A 14,069-nucleotide genomic window follows, 5' to 3' on the forward strand; every position below is an offset into this window, starting at 1 on the left:
TCAAATCAACGCTTTTCTTCTGAACTTTCTAGTAAAAAATGTAATGAATGTTTTCAACATAATAAAAAATGTAGCAAATCTGCATATTAGAATGGTTTCTGATCAGAACAAAATAACATGATTTCTGATCATGTGACACTGAAGACTGGAATAATGATGCTGAAAATTCAGCTTTACATCACAGGAATAAATTAAATTTGACAATATATGACAACAGAAAAGCTATTTTAAATTATAATAATATTTCACAATATTACTGTATTTTTGATCAAATAGTAGCCTGGGTGAGAACTTTTTCCAAAATATTTTAAAAATCGTACCGACCCCAAACATTTGAACGGTATTTTATGTAAAATATAAACAAATAATTACTATTCACAATTAAAATCAGTTTATTAAAAAAAAAAAAAACTAAAATTAAAAACTCTGGAAATAACCCTTACGTTGTGTATGTGATAATGTTCATAGGCAATTCTTACAATGTTCCATTGTTCCATTTAAATTCTACTTCTTTAAATTTAAATTCAAATTACCATTCTGTATCCTGTTTGCCATTAATTCAAATTCAAAAGTTGAACTGGAATTTAAAAGTCATACTCAGTCAAATTATGAATGACACTGCTGTTTGAGGTTTGACCGAGGCGAGGTGAGCCGTGGGCAAGGAAATAGTACTGCAGAGAATGAACCACCCCTCCCTTCCCAGTCCGCAGAGCCTCCATAACAGGAGAAGGAGTTCCTGAAGATGAAGAGAACAAGACACACGACGACTCAAAGTACAAACAGATCACAAGGAACTACTTTTGAAGTGCTTTTCATGGCTTTTATTGACTAGTCAGGACAGCTCACCTAGCCTACTACCTGTATGAAAGACAGCCAAAAAAACACACCGAGTAATATAATAAAATTACATCACATACCAGCATCTGAGGACATCATGAGACTCTTATAGAAGAACCAGTGCCATGGTGTGAGAGGAACCACTGCTACAGATGGTGAAGATGTCAACGCTCACAGTAACGGAGAGTTGGGAGAAGGTGGACCTGATGTACATCTCCATCGAGAGCACTATCGCTCTGGCGTCGGTGCTTGGGAACGTGCTGGTGGTCCTGGTGGTTTGCATGAACCAGGCTCTCAGAAACCCGACTTTCTGTTTTATTGTTTCTCTGGCACTGGCCGATATCGCGGTCGGCGTTCTTGTCATTCCACTGGCGGTGGTCCTCAGTTTGGGTCTCAACACGCCGTTTTACAACTGCCTCTTCATTTCCTGCCTCCTCCTCATCATCACCCAAAGCTCCATATTGTCCCTGCTGGCCATTGCCATCGACCGCTTCCTACGTGTCAAAATCCCCACCAGGTGAGTCTGAAACACTGAATAAATATGAAATATTTTCTGTTTAGTTGCATGTCGTGTGACCATTACCTGACATCAGAGATCAGTGAACATGCAAATGTGTTGTTAAATTATTGAAATATTAAAATTTAAATGTCAGGGTTTACGTTTGTGGGTCTTTCTTAGGGTGATGCACCATAATTAACACAAATGTATTTACCATGTTTTGTAACTAAAGTGAAAAAAAATTGGTGTAAAAACAAGTTTCACTGAGAAATTTCTAGCAAATTTCACAATCACACACACAAAAAAAACCCCCAGCAAGTAACACACTGAATTAAACGTGAATTTTGAGTACAAAGGTTGCAATAGTATTTTCTTGTAAAGCATACTTCAATCATCGTTGCTTTATTTGAGAAAAATCTTTTTTTTTTTTTTTACAAACGTGTCTATTAGTGCAAAATGATTAGTACTGCTGAAGTGAAACAGAAAAAATTTTTTTTGCAAATGACAAATTTTATGTTAGTTTACTGACTTTAGATTTCTAGGACATCACGACTGAGTCCACCAAAAAACAACTCTTTTGGACGCATAAAAAAAATGCTGAAGCATTTTGCAAACTTAGTTGCAATGAAATAACCTTTAAAATGACTTTTGCATGACACAAAGCAGTAATTTAATGCATAGCATTGAGTAGCTTATTGCTTTCATGCAATAGGATTGTGATTAAAAAACAGTAATGTATAATAAATGGTTTCATTTAATAATAATAATTGTTCACCAAGCTATTTAGCTTTGAGAATGGCTCATCAAAACAGAAGTCATAACTATTGGTTTTTATACATTCGTATTTGTCCGATAGAGATAACACTTTAATGCATCAGCTTTGTTTTATCATATTTCTTGGCCAGACAGCAATATATCTGTTGCTTTCTTTAATGCAAATCAATAGGCTGGTGTAATGCAAGGCTTTTAACTAAATTAAACCCCTGCTGTCTGTCAAAGGGAATGATGTTCACTGGTTTGATAGTATTTTGGCAGCGTCCCTAACCACTCATTTGCTTGATGTTTGAAGTCATGTGACTTAAACTGCTTATGTAACACATTTGTGGCAAATGGTGAATTGAATATATTCAAATATTTTAAAATCCATAATTTATATCTTATAAATAAAGAGATTTAGAAAATGTACTACCTAAGGAAAGTGTGACTCATTGCCATTTTTACTACAAACATAAATAAAATAAAATAAAATAAAATAAAATAGTATTTCATATTAATTTGGACTTACATTTTTGCCTGGAGAATGATAAAACATTAGAAAAATATCCCACAGTCTAGCCATATCTGGAAAAAAGAATATCATAGAGATCAGTGAGCAACTACCTGAACACTCTTAACCACTTAGCAACGCAGTAAAACCACTCAAAACCCTTTAGCAACCGCATAGCAACCCCCGACAATAACATGTCATTCAAAAAAGTTACAAATCTAGTTGCTTAGTACTATAGTACTTGTTTGAAAACTTGTTAAAGGGATAGTTCACCCAAACTGAAAATTCTGTCATCATTTACATTTCTTCTGTTGAACACAAAAGAAGATATTTTGAAGAATGTTGGTAACCGGTAGCCATTGAGTTCCATAGGATTTTTCTTTTCATACTATGGAAGTCAATGGCAACCGTCAACTGTTTGGGTAAGCTAAGACCATTCGAAATGTGCTAATCCATGATATTTCTAACATTAGTGGTGTGCATTATATAGAATAACACTTGCATTATCGCTTGCGGTTATCATTGGTTTTAAAAAGTAATGTATGTCGTTGTCTTTGTATTGTTTTAACAGGTATAACATCATTGTTACGCAGAGGCGGGGATGGGTAGCTGTGGGTTTGTGCTGGCTCATCTCGTTTCTGACTGGTTTAGTGCCAATGGCCGGCTGGCACCGCACCCCACCCATAAATGTCAGCACGATGGCCATCGAATGCCAGTTCACCAACGTCATATGCATGGATTATATGGTCTACTTCAACTTCTTTGTTTGGGTGGTGGTGCCCCTGACCATCATGATCGGACTGTATGCCGAGATCTTCCGTGTGATCCGCCGCCAGCTCAACCGCCGAGCTGAGGCCACCAGTGACTCCAGCAAGTACTACCGTAAAGAGCTGAAACTTGCGAAATCATTAGCGCTAGTTCTGTTTCTGTTTGCGCTCTGCTGGCTGCCACTGCATATTATGAACAGTATTGTGTTTTTTTGCCCCACATGCAACGTGCCCAAGAGTGCTTTTTACGTTGGTATCTTCATGTCACACGTCAACTCTGCACTCAACCCAGTGGTGTATGCCTTCCGCATCCAGCGCTTCCGTGATACGCTGATTCAAATCATCCAGCGATTCGTGCTCTGTAAAACCCCATCAGCCAACCTGAGCCAGCACGGTCTTGGACCCATCACAGAGAAAACCCAAGTTCAGAAGTAACTAAGACTGAAGACTTTAGATATACAAACAATGCAATGCAACACGCAATATGGCGGAATAAGTCCTGCCTTCTAAATAAAAGAGCCAATCAGTAGTTCGTAAAGTCATTGCATTACTGCAGCTGCCGATAGGAGCTCTGGTTGTAATAGAAACAGTCAATGTTTTGAGAGGTGCACATAGGACTGCATATGCGCTTTGGCTGGTCCACCCGAAATATAAGCTTCTTAACGCTATTTGAGCATAAGAAACTACTTTTATGGGACCATTCATGTCAGATTTTGTTGATTTCCCCATTTAAGTTCCCTATTCAGACTTTTTTTGGGTGCCCGAAATAGCTGCCTGATGGCATTGAAAATATGGAACAGACTTTCACACACTGTCTGGGTTGTAGCAACTGACTGGCGAAAGGAACTATGCAAATCAGGAAACAACACAAATATACCCAAAAAATGTGCAGAACATTCATGCAATGCATTTTTCAATTTTTCCATTCTGATTCTGCGCTCTACATAGTGGAGGATCCAGCGAACTACTGCAATCTGACATTACTGCAGTTCATGCACCTGAATCAGCTCTTTAAAATGCAGAAAGCGCACTTGTGTACACTGTGTTTGGAAATATGCCCAGTTATAATGCTCTTCTCCATCATTTGATGAATTACTGCTGCCACGATGTCTCGAAAATGTACACAAACATCGCTTTTCCAGCGATACTGCGTCAAGCAAATAGCAAGTTTTGTGAACATTCAATAATAAGCCTTATTTGCATAGCAAGGAGGCGTGTTTGCACTGAACAGAATTACTTGAATTAAATATTCAAAGCGCAATGCTATACCGCACCTAGTTGTTTTTTTTTTTTACTGAAATATCGAATGTAAAAGCAGTGCAACTGTATAGTGAATTTAGCACTGTGAGTTTAACTATGGACAGATAGTTTGCTAAAAACTCTGCAGCTTCAAAGATCTCTCTTTTGAATAATACAAATATTTTGTGGCCTGATGTGGCTAAGAATGAGCACTGGATGATTTGTTACACTTGTCATGCACACCAAACAACTAGTGAATAGAGTAAAATGGGACAATTTAAAAGAAATTAACAGAACCAGTTTCCCACCAATGAGCTGGACAATCCTAATGCTTCAGGTTGCACATGTGAGTGTAATTTCTTCAGTTAAAAATCAATATCATGCATTGAAGAATTTGCATTTATTAAAGGTGCTGTATGTAATTTTTTAACTGTACCAAAGCATAAAACACTACAATATATTCACCGATATTTAGGAAACATGCTGTTAACATACTTGTTTCTCTGAAAAACAATACTACAGCCAGTTATTCTACTTTGAAAACGTGCATTCCATGTCGGAATGGCTGTTTTTGTTTTGGTCTGTGTGACTCCGCCCACAGACCATTTAACCAATAGTATTTTGACACCCTAGGTTGCCAGAGAGCAGACAAAACAGCGTGTTGCAGCCATGGAAGCCAATAAACAAACTGGGTCAGAGATTGCAGATTCTAACTGACCTAAAAAGCCTCCACATCCATCTAAAGATCTCTATGGCCAGAGGATTATTAAAATACGGATATATCGACTCATCAGCTTACAGTGTAAGGCTTGTCGCCTTCCATTGTTAATTGTGCTCAATTACAAATACCTTTTTAAAACAGTGGACAGGCGAGTCTTCAGGAAACCTGTTTGAAAACAATCATGATTGCAGAAATTACACACAAACCAGTAAGCATCTACCTAGCAACCACCTCACATCGTGCAAAAAAAAACAACCACGCAAAACACCTTAGCAACTGCATAGCAACACCCTGGCAACCCACAGCTTTAAAGTCTGGATGTTTCACCATTTTCTCATTATTGTTAAAGATGATTCTTTAGATTTCATGACTGAGAATAATCCTTTTTTCAATATTTTGAATTACCTTTAAAAAGCTTAATATTCCTAAATATAAGCTTAATTTTTTTTGTTCAACGTACACATTTATTTTTACCTGTACAGTACATGCGTTAAACAGAGTTTGTGTATTACAATAAAAATGCCAATAGATTTAGCTAACAAACTATGATAACAGCAAATTCACATAACAGCCTAACTGAAATGTAAAGTTAGATACTGTATATTTATAATAGTAAAGATACAGTAAGAATTTGCATTTAATATGGCCTGCATGGCTGTGCCATTTTTCCAATAAACTGTATGCAAACTGGTAAAGCATCAAGATAAATATGAAAATGAATTTAGGATAATGTGATTCAAAATACATCATGATCACACACATTTACTGAGATCTACACATGTTGGTATGGGTTAGGGTTAGAGATATATAATCCCTCTAGTGTACTAGAAGGGTCAAAGGTTTTAGTTCTCAGGCTCAGCATGTCTTGTTTGTCATGCAGGTGACAAACCAACTGATTGACCGCAGTGTGACTGCTAATTCCAGAGATAAGCGAAACAAGAGGAAGCCCTGGTCAAATGTGAGATATGTTGCAGGCACACTGACCGCAAATTATGATGAAGAAGTGACTGACAGACAATAACTGTGAACTTTCACCATGCCAGTAAGTAAACGGGTGGAAAAACCTATAAAAATAAACCACAATGTTACTGGCAAGAACACAACAGGGCCAGTGTATCGTTATGAAATCTTGAAGCGGTAATTATGTTAGCTTGACAAATATATAAAATGACTATACATACAAATTTACTATAAACAGCCTAGCAACACCTTAGAAACCATCTAGCTACTTCTTACCAACCATGCAGCTCACATTAGCAAATGTTTAAAAGCAGCCTAGTAGCAACAACCCAAAACACCTAAGCAACAACCTAGCAACCACTCTTAACACCTTAACAACCACGCAGCAACTGCTTTCCACCAACACAGGTATGTAAATTTCAACTTATATTAACTTTTCAACTTTCTGACAAGGCTTTTCAAGGTAAAATTCAATATTTTTTTCTTTTCAAATTTTAAATAATATTGAATTATGACACTGAATTATAACAGAAGGCCTTATATTATGTTCCACAGCCTATGAAATTATAAAATATGTGAAGCTGGTGAGTGAAATAAGATGAAATCGAATAACAATATAAATTCATGGCATACATTAAATCTCAAGGTACTACTAACACAGTTAAAAATGTAATAATTTGTCCAGTTATTTCAATCGAAGAGTAAGAGCGGGATTATCTGTTTTGAGGCGATCGGTGAAGTTTGAAGTGTCGAATCTGCGGCGCGGGACACACAGATGATGACGTCACGCTCTGAACAACACGGCTCTAAATTTTGCATCCGGTTGAAAATAATATTATTAGCCTTAAAATAAAGCGTCACCTATCCATAATCTCGATCTGCCAGCGGCCTCACCGACCTCAGGATCACACTACGGATGTGTCTTATTCGGGGTTCGTGTCTTCAAAGCATTATAATACTCGCAGACGGATGTCAACAAAGTCGCTGGTTAGCTAGCGAATGCTAACAAACAGCCTGTTCGTATTTTTTCTGTTGTATTTTAGATTTATATGTGTGTTTACCTGTATAAAATTACATCACGTTGACATTTGTTTATATATTTGTAAAATACTAACGATAACACATTACTATTCTTGACTTTAGAATGTGTAAATGCTAATTAGTGCGTATGTTGTCTAATAATACTGAACAGCGATAGTTATTTAGTTTCACTCAAATTGATTTCGCCTTATCTGGGTTGGTATACTTAGCTTATCTACGTTTTCGTGGTTAATAACAAATAATGCACATGTACCACGGCATTCCTAGAAGTACCATGGTACTTTGAGATATGCCATGGTATTTTCATGGTACTCCTGCTGGTGGACTGACGAACAAACTGAACCCTGCCCTCTTACTATTTTGTCATTGCCAGGTTGAGACTCAAATCTTGGGGCTCCTGTTAACCTTCCCATCAAGCCGGTTTGGGGACGTGTGTTTGTCCCCCTCATCTCCTGCGAGATGGCCAGTCATTTCCGCAGCTACGTTTGGGATCCGATCCTCATCATCTCCCAGATTATTCTCATGCAGTGCATCTACTACAGCTTCTTGGGTCTGTGGTTGGCTGGTGTTGATGGATTGGTCCATACCAGCAGATCACTCGACCAGATATTCAGTTACGAGGTAAGTAACTGTCCAAATAGGGTTCAGAATAAAGATAATTAAAATCGGTCTTGTCAACCTAGACTTACAAATAACTAGTTTACTTTCTGTCAAGGTTCTTGGCTTTTCAACAACACAGGGTTGCTTGTCTATGATGGCATTCATTCTGAATTCTCTCACGTGGTATGTTTATATTAATGGCATCTTATTCCAATAATTTATCTGCCATCTGAAGTCATTGTTGGCTCTGTGTTTCTTTCTCAGCGCTCTTGGCCTGTGGTTTTTCATCCGACGGGGAAAGCAGTGTCTGGACTTCACTGTGACAGTACATTTCTTTCACATGATCGGCTGCTGGATCTATAACGCCCATCTCCCAGCCGCCCTGTCATGGTGGTTGGTCAACGTGGCCTGCATGGCCCTCATGGCGGTCATAGGCGAGTACTTGTGCATGCGGACAGAGCTCAGAGCCATCCCTGTCAACACGGCACCCAAATCCAACCTATGAGGACTGTTTAGAGACAGATGTGCAACAGCTGGTGTGTACGAGGTCACGCATCGGCAGGACTGGCCTGTTGACTAATGCTGCGGTGGTTTTCTGGGAGGATGAGCAGAAGTGACTTGGTTGTTCTGGATGACGTTGAGATGTGCCACATGGGTTTCATGCTGCACCGCATGATGATCCTGCAACTTCCCTCAATCAGCATTATGGCGGCATTCGCATCATTTCAAAAAGATTATTGTAATTATTCTTATTTAGGACCAATTCTTCATCATTCATGGATGGCTACTGAAAATATGACAGTGATGGTCTGTTTTAAAAGTACAGAAAGCATAATGTCTTATGTGTAAATCTTTATCTAAATAAAATGCAATGTAATTCTGAATACTTGGATAATGGTTCCTATTGCTTTGGAAAGAATTGTGGATTTCATGTTTTATCAAGTCATTCTTTTACAATTACCAATGGCAGTATTTCATTGACTTCAAAAGTAGTTTATTAAATTAGTTTAAGTCAACATGAAATCAAAGCGGACCCTGTTTGATTTCTTGATGCATGTTAATGTTATTGAGCATGTTATTCCAAAGCACAAAGTTAAAAGTTACTGCCTACTAAGGTTTTTCCGTCAGTGAATGTCCTATTTCTCTCAGAAATCTCACATTAAGGAAGTAAAATGGGTCGCAATTAATGACTCATGTTTACTTTAATGTATTTTGCGTTCGATTTTGACCCACATGCCTGTCAGATACAATCAGTATCTCAAGATTCGTTTGCAATGAGTAATTGAGTGATATATGAATCTAAAACTTCATGTAACTTCTGAAGTTATGAGGCAAGTGAAATCAACTAGATTTTGTCACTTACTCTGCAATAAATCAGACACTGCAATATCAGTGTTACTCAAAAGTGTGAGCTTTGACTTCCTAAAAAGTATATTTTCTATTAATCTTGCAACATCCTGTTTCTAAAACGTGTTCAGACCACATAATACTGACTACTAAAAATAAAACACTATAGAAAGGCTTAATTTTAACTATCATGATCCAGGCTCAAAATATAAGGTGCGAAAGGTGATGCAACCCGTTCGTCATTGTGCTGTGTTGCAGGCCCTTTATTAATGGTTTTGCTTTTGGTGGGACTTTGTAGCTTTGAATGACTGAACAACATGAAATATTAAAGCTGCACAGTGAAACATCTCATGGCAGCTGCATGGTTTCTCACACGTGTGGAATAAAACCTATTGCTTTAAGATATTATTTTCTCAAATGTTTTGGCAGAATTAAACTATATTCTGCAAAGTGACGTATTTGTATTTGTATAAATAAGTATTAATAGTTATCCTTAAAAGGTAAACAATAGACGGTCAAGAAAATGTCTGGGTAATATTTCCCTGAAAAAAAAAAAAGTTGCATAAGGACGATTAAGCCTTTTAGGACTGAAGCAAATTAATGTGATTTTCATTATTCTTGATGAGCGATTTTTTGTTATAAACAAATATTAATACAGTAAGCAAATACTACCACGATGTATGTAAGCTATACATATTTCAGAATTTTTTTTTCATTACATTAATGATAATTAATCAAGGTCAGAGCTCTTTATCGTCATTGTACAGGTATGAGAATGCTTTATACTTCAGGAGGCATTAAACTTAAATATGTTAGAGGAAATGTGCTTAACTGTCACCATAATGAATGAAAACAAATGTGTTTTGATGTTGGGGTCAAACGTGACTGTGTGACGTGTTAAACGGGCAGATTCCCTCCGAAACACGAGGTGGCGCCAGTGCGCATGCGCGCTCGCTTCAAACCCAAACAAAGACGTAAAAGGATTCTCGTCTTCCACTTTCGGTGGTGTTCGCCCCGCGCTGTTCCGCTGCGAAGATGCCGAAGTGAGTCTCTCTTTATGTTAATTTTGTACAGTTATGCGATATATACAAAACAAACGGACACACTTTAGTCGTGAAAGATTAAGTACCGTATCTGTCATACATTTAGGAATTTTAAAAACCACACTGCAAATACAACAGCGTTTCTCAGACAAGAGCTAGCTCTTTAAGCTAAGCCAGCATTTAATTAGCTTATTAAATGTTTAATTTAGTGTGCTAGTTATTCTATGTATATACAGATTAACTTGTTTAAATAACGTTTTTGCTGTAGGAAACCGTTTTTAACAATAAGAACAAAACGCAAGAATAAATGAATAACGTTACTATGATTGCTATGGTAAAACTATGCTATTGATATGTTCCAAATGATTTCTAGAAGACTGGTACAAAATCATGGTACTTTGTTAGTTCTATGGTATTTATCATAAGTACCATCACTGTGCTGTAGCACCTCTATGGTATATTAATTAAGGGTGGGTTGTTTTTTGTCTCTTTCAGGTTTTATTGTGATTATTGTGACACATACCTGACACACGATTCGGTAAGATTACTTAAACGTTTTCTATAATCTGATCTTAATCCAAGCTGTGTAACATGACATTATTATCTGTGGAAATGTTCATTGTTTGTGTGTTTAATCTCTGCAGCCATCAGTCAGAAAGACACACTGCAGCGGACGGAAACATAAAGAAAATGTGAAAGATTATTATCAGAAATGGATGGAGGAGCAGGCTCAGAATCTCATCGACAAAACAAGTGAGTGACCAGTATGCTCTTCCATGTTTACAAAGACCCTGATGGATGTATAGAGGTCTGTTTTTGCCTCATAGTAAAAAAAAAAAAAAGTAGGCTAATTGATGAAAAATGTAATAAAAAGGTAATTGTGACCTTTTCTTCACAATTCAGAATTCAAAGAAGTCAGAATTGCAAGATATACTCAGAATTCTGACTTTTTATTCAATAATTCGGACTTTGTTTCTCACAATTCTGAGAAAAAGTTAAAATTGAGAGATGTGACCTTAGAATTTTGAGGAAAGAATTCTTAGTATATCCTGCAATTCGTACTTTTATATCAGAATCGCAAGGGAGAGTCACAAATTGTGAAGAAATGTCACAATTACCTTTTTATTTTGTAGTGGATACGGGCTTCCATAGATCTATACTTAACATGCATACTTGTTATAAACTGTCTTGACTCATTTCTTGATCTTTTATGAGATGAGTGTTCCAGTGTGAAGTCGTTTTTATCTGTGTTTCAGCGGCCGCTTTCCAGCAGGGTAAAATCCCACCCACCCCGTTCCCAGGAGCCCCTCCACCTGGCGGATCTCTGCTACCGCATCCAAATATTAGTACGTTTCAGAGATCTGAAATGTTCATTCCCTTTGGCAGTTACAAAGCATATGAACAATTTCTGTGTCTACAGAAAAAAGCATTGTTTTTTCACGCACTGGTCTTTTGAGATTTTAAGTTGTTTTGCTTCTATAACATGTCGTCTTTCAGACTAGTGGAAAGAAAACATCCAAAATACACATTTATGTATTTATTTACAGATTTCTATTTTTCTATAGCTTTCAATTACAGTGCACATTTTTTAAAGACTGTTGTCTCAAAATGAGTTTTCATCTCACTTACATACTTTACGGTTTTATTCATATCTATATCAAGTTTATTTTTTTTTTTAACCAAGGGGTTCGTTCTTATATAATTAACCTGATTTATAAAACATCTATTCCTAAAAACATGGTGATTTTTTCTGTCTTTTTTTTCAGTATTTTCTTTTTATTTTATAAAAAAATATCCTTAATCTGAACAAAGTGAAGCAAGAATTTTGAACCTGGCTTCATTCGGTGTTCAGATTTCTGGACTGGACTTTTAGCTAATGCTTTATTTGCATATTTAGACTTTACAATTTCCAAAACAAGTTTCTGAACGTACTGACATTAATCAGTTTGGGAGTATGGTGAAATCAAATCAATTTATTTATTTTTTTACCCTGTTCACCTGCAATGTCTTGCCTTAACATAATATTAACACATTTAAATTCAGAAATTGTGTATGCCGTATAAAATTTTATTATTTAGGTATTGCCATTATAGCGGTCACCCTGCTTTCTAGCAGTCAGTCATTGAGAAACCATATTGGTCAACCAATAAATTGAGATTTTATTTTAATTAATTGATTAAATTATTTTATTAACATAATTTACAAGGAATAACATGTTTTTTTTCTTGCAGGTGGACCTCCGAGACCGGGCATGTTACCAGCTCCACCCATGGGTGGTCCTCCTATGATCCCTATGATGGGTCCCCCTCCTCATGGCATGATGCCTGGAGGACCAGGTAATGCTGTTTAGTTAATGTGAGGGAATTTTTATTAATAGCAATCTGAATTGATCATCTCAATCATCTGGCCCGCTTTCAGGTCCAGGTATGCGGCCACCAATGGGCGGACCTATGCAAATGATGCCCGGGCCACACATGATGCGACCTCCCGTTCGGCCAATGATGCAGGCCATTAGACCCGGGATGGTGAGACCTGATCGATAAAGTCACCATGCCATGATTACTAACCCGATATCCACAAAAGACTTGGCCAAATATCCACACTGGTTTTACAGCAGATTGAAGAGTTTTATTGCCCATTTGCATTTTATGATGTCTGCGATTCAGAAAACGTTGGTTCGCTCGAGTGACTCGGATTACCACAAATTCTTGTCAAATTTAATGAACCTTCCATTGGCTTTCATTTCATATTTATGACAGACCAGAGGGTGTTGCGTAAGAGGTTTGTGTATGATGTGCATTTATTACGTTGATGGATGTTTTGGTTATTTACTGTTAAGTTGATTTTCAGCTTTTTGTTTTTCCATGTATTTTGAGAAAATAAAACGAAAAACTTGAAAATCTGGCATGTTTTCATTTGGTCTGCTTACATAACATTTTAATAGAAACACAGTCAGTAATATACATCTTGATTACTCACAATAATATAATCAAAGCCAGAATATAGAATATGCTAAAATCAAATCGAATGCAATTCAAACACAAGACAAAAACATAGAGCAAAAAAGTCTATTGAATTTATTAGTTCAATGGCATTGAGAGAGTATAATGATTGTTCTTTAAGTAAATGGAACGAACATACAGAGTAGTATGAACATTCAGGACAAAAAGTACATTTATTAGACATCTTTTAATCGTAGTTACTTTACCTTCTACATAGGCCAACAGTGGTATTTTATCTTGTGTTGTCAAGTGCAAGCATTCTGCCCTGATCCTGGTATGTTTCTGACATCCCCATACTCTTCCCAACCAGGAAGAAAAGAGGATACTAACGTAATTGGTGTTAAATTGTTTATCAATATTTGCTCCAATTATGTGAAGTTCAAAAGAAATTCAAGTGAATTAAAAGAGGAAGAGAGGGACGAAGTGTTGCCTGAGGGGTTTGCAGTTTTTCTCCTTTTCTGTAAATCATTCTGTTCCACTGCAGCATATATACCCATTTTTTTCCATTAAGTCAAAGAATCTGCTAACTATAAAAAATAAAACACTCGTTGTGATGCTAGACAGCTAGGCTTTGTGATAGGTGGCCATAAAGTGACATTTAATTCAGCTCTTTGTTTTCATATAGCAAATCAATAGCCTAAATATGCTACATATTTGCTTTTTCACAGTAAGATCATTGCATCAACCATTGATTCGATTTCAATTCAGCTGGATTCTTCAAATACAGGTAAAAATATTTTTGCTGC

The 14,069-nt window shown here is 36.8% G+C and overlaps 3 protein-coding genes across 6 annotated transcripts; all 3 read left to right on the forward strand.

Moving 5' to 3' along the window:
- The first annotated feature begins 923 nt into the window (after nucleotides 1-923).
- LOC107696453 (adenosine receptor A1-like) lies at nucleotides 924-3,886 on the forward strand. Its single transcript, XM_016496790.1, has 2 exons — nucleotides 924-1,354; nucleotides 3,175-3,886. Exons 1-2 carry the CDS (start codon nucleotides 990-992, stop codon nucleotides 3,803-3,805), a joined length of 996 nt encoding a protein of 331 aa, XP_016352276.1. The 5' UTR covers nucleotides 924-989; the 3' UTR covers nucleotides 3,806-3,886.
- A 2,350-nt stretch (nucleotides 3,887-6,236) lies between these two features.
- On the forward strand, nucleotides 6,237-8,815 carry LOC107696451 (protein SYS1 homolog). 4 transcript variants are annotated; one of them, XM_016496788.1, is made up of 4 exons: nucleotides 6,237-6,372; nucleotides 7,705-7,952; nucleotides 8,047-8,114; nucleotides 8,196-8,815. In XM_016496788.1, exons 2-4 carry the CDS (start codon nucleotides 7,791-7,793, stop codon nucleotides 8,434-8,436), a joined length of 471 nt encoding a protein of 156 aa, XP_016352274.1. In that variant the 5' UTR covers nucleotides 6,237-6,372; nucleotides 7,705-7,790; the 3' UTR covers nucleotides 8,437-8,815. The 4 variants fall into 4 exon arrangements, with proteins under 4 accessions (XP_016352274.1, XP_016352275.1, XP_016352272.1 ...); XM_016496789.1 differs by lacking the exon at nucleotides 6,237-6,372 and adding an exon at nucleotides 6,563-6,698; XM_016496786.1 differs by lacking the exon at nucleotides 6,237-6,372 and adding an exon at nucleotides 7,052-7,222.
- A 1,419-nt stretch (nucleotides 8,816-10,234) lies between these two features.
- Nucleotides 10,235-13,183, forward strand: LOC107696417 (U1 small nuclear ribonucleoprotein C). The gene is made up of 6 exons (XM_016496728.1): nucleotides 10,235-10,321; nucleotides 10,817-10,859; nucleotides 10,966-11,074; nucleotides 11,578-11,667; nucleotides 12,553-12,657; nucleotides 12,740-13,183. Exons 1-6 carry the CDS (start codon nucleotides 10,314-10,316, stop codon nucleotides 12,862-12,864), a joined length of 480 nt encoding a protein of 159 aa, XP_016352214.1. The 5' UTR covers nucleotides 10,235-10,313; the 3' UTR covers nucleotides 12,865-13,183.
- Nucleotides 13,184-14,069: the final 886 nt, after the last annotated feature.

This window comes from Sinocyclocheilus anshuiensis, unplaced genomic scaffold (assembly GCF_001515605.1).
Source record: "Sinocyclocheilus anshuiensis isolate Anshui unplaced genomic scaffold, SAMN03320099.WGS_v1.1 scaffold522, whole genome shotgun sequence".
Lineage (NCBI taxonomy): Eukaryota > Metazoa > Chordata > Actinopteri > Cypriniformes > Cyprinidae > Sinocyclocheilus > Sinocyclocheilus anshuiensis.

What these genes read in the sequence shown, in the direction of transcription:
- LOC107696453 (XM_016496790.1), top strand. Translation starts at nt 990, where the DNA reads ATGGTGAAGATGTCAACGCTCACAGTAACGGAGAGTTGGGAGAAGGTG. An exon ending in CGTGTCAAAATCCCCACCAG is followed by an intron (nt 1,355 to 3,174) that starts GTGAGTCTGAAA and finishes TTGTTTTAACAG; the next exon opens with GTATAACATCATTGTTACGC.
- LOC107696451 (XM_016496788.1), top strand. Translation starts at nt 7,791, where the DNA reads ATGGCCAGTCATTTCCGCAGCTACGTTTGGGATCCGATCCTCATCATC. An exon ending in ACCAGATATTCAGTTACGAG is followed by an intron (nt 7,953 to 8,046) that starts GTAAGTAACTGT and finishes CTTTCTGTCAAG; the next exon opens with GTTCTTGGCTTTTCAACAAC. An exon ending in ATTCTGAATTCTCTCACGTG is followed by an intron (nt 8,115 to 8,195) that starts GTATGTTTATAT and finishes TTTCTTTCTCAG; the next exon opens with CGCTCTTGGCCTGTGGTTTT.
- LOC107696417 (XM_016496728.1), top strand. An exon ending in GAATCTCATCGACAAAACAA is followed by an intron (nt 11,075 to 11,577) that starts GTGAGTGACCAG and finishes TCTGTGTTTCAG; the next exon opens with CGGCCGCTTTCCAGCAGGGT. An exon ending in GCTACCGCATCCAAATATTA is followed by an intron (nt 11,668 to 12,552) that starts GTACGTTTCAGA and finishes TTTTTCTTGCAG; the next exon opens with GTGGACCTCCGAGACCGGGC.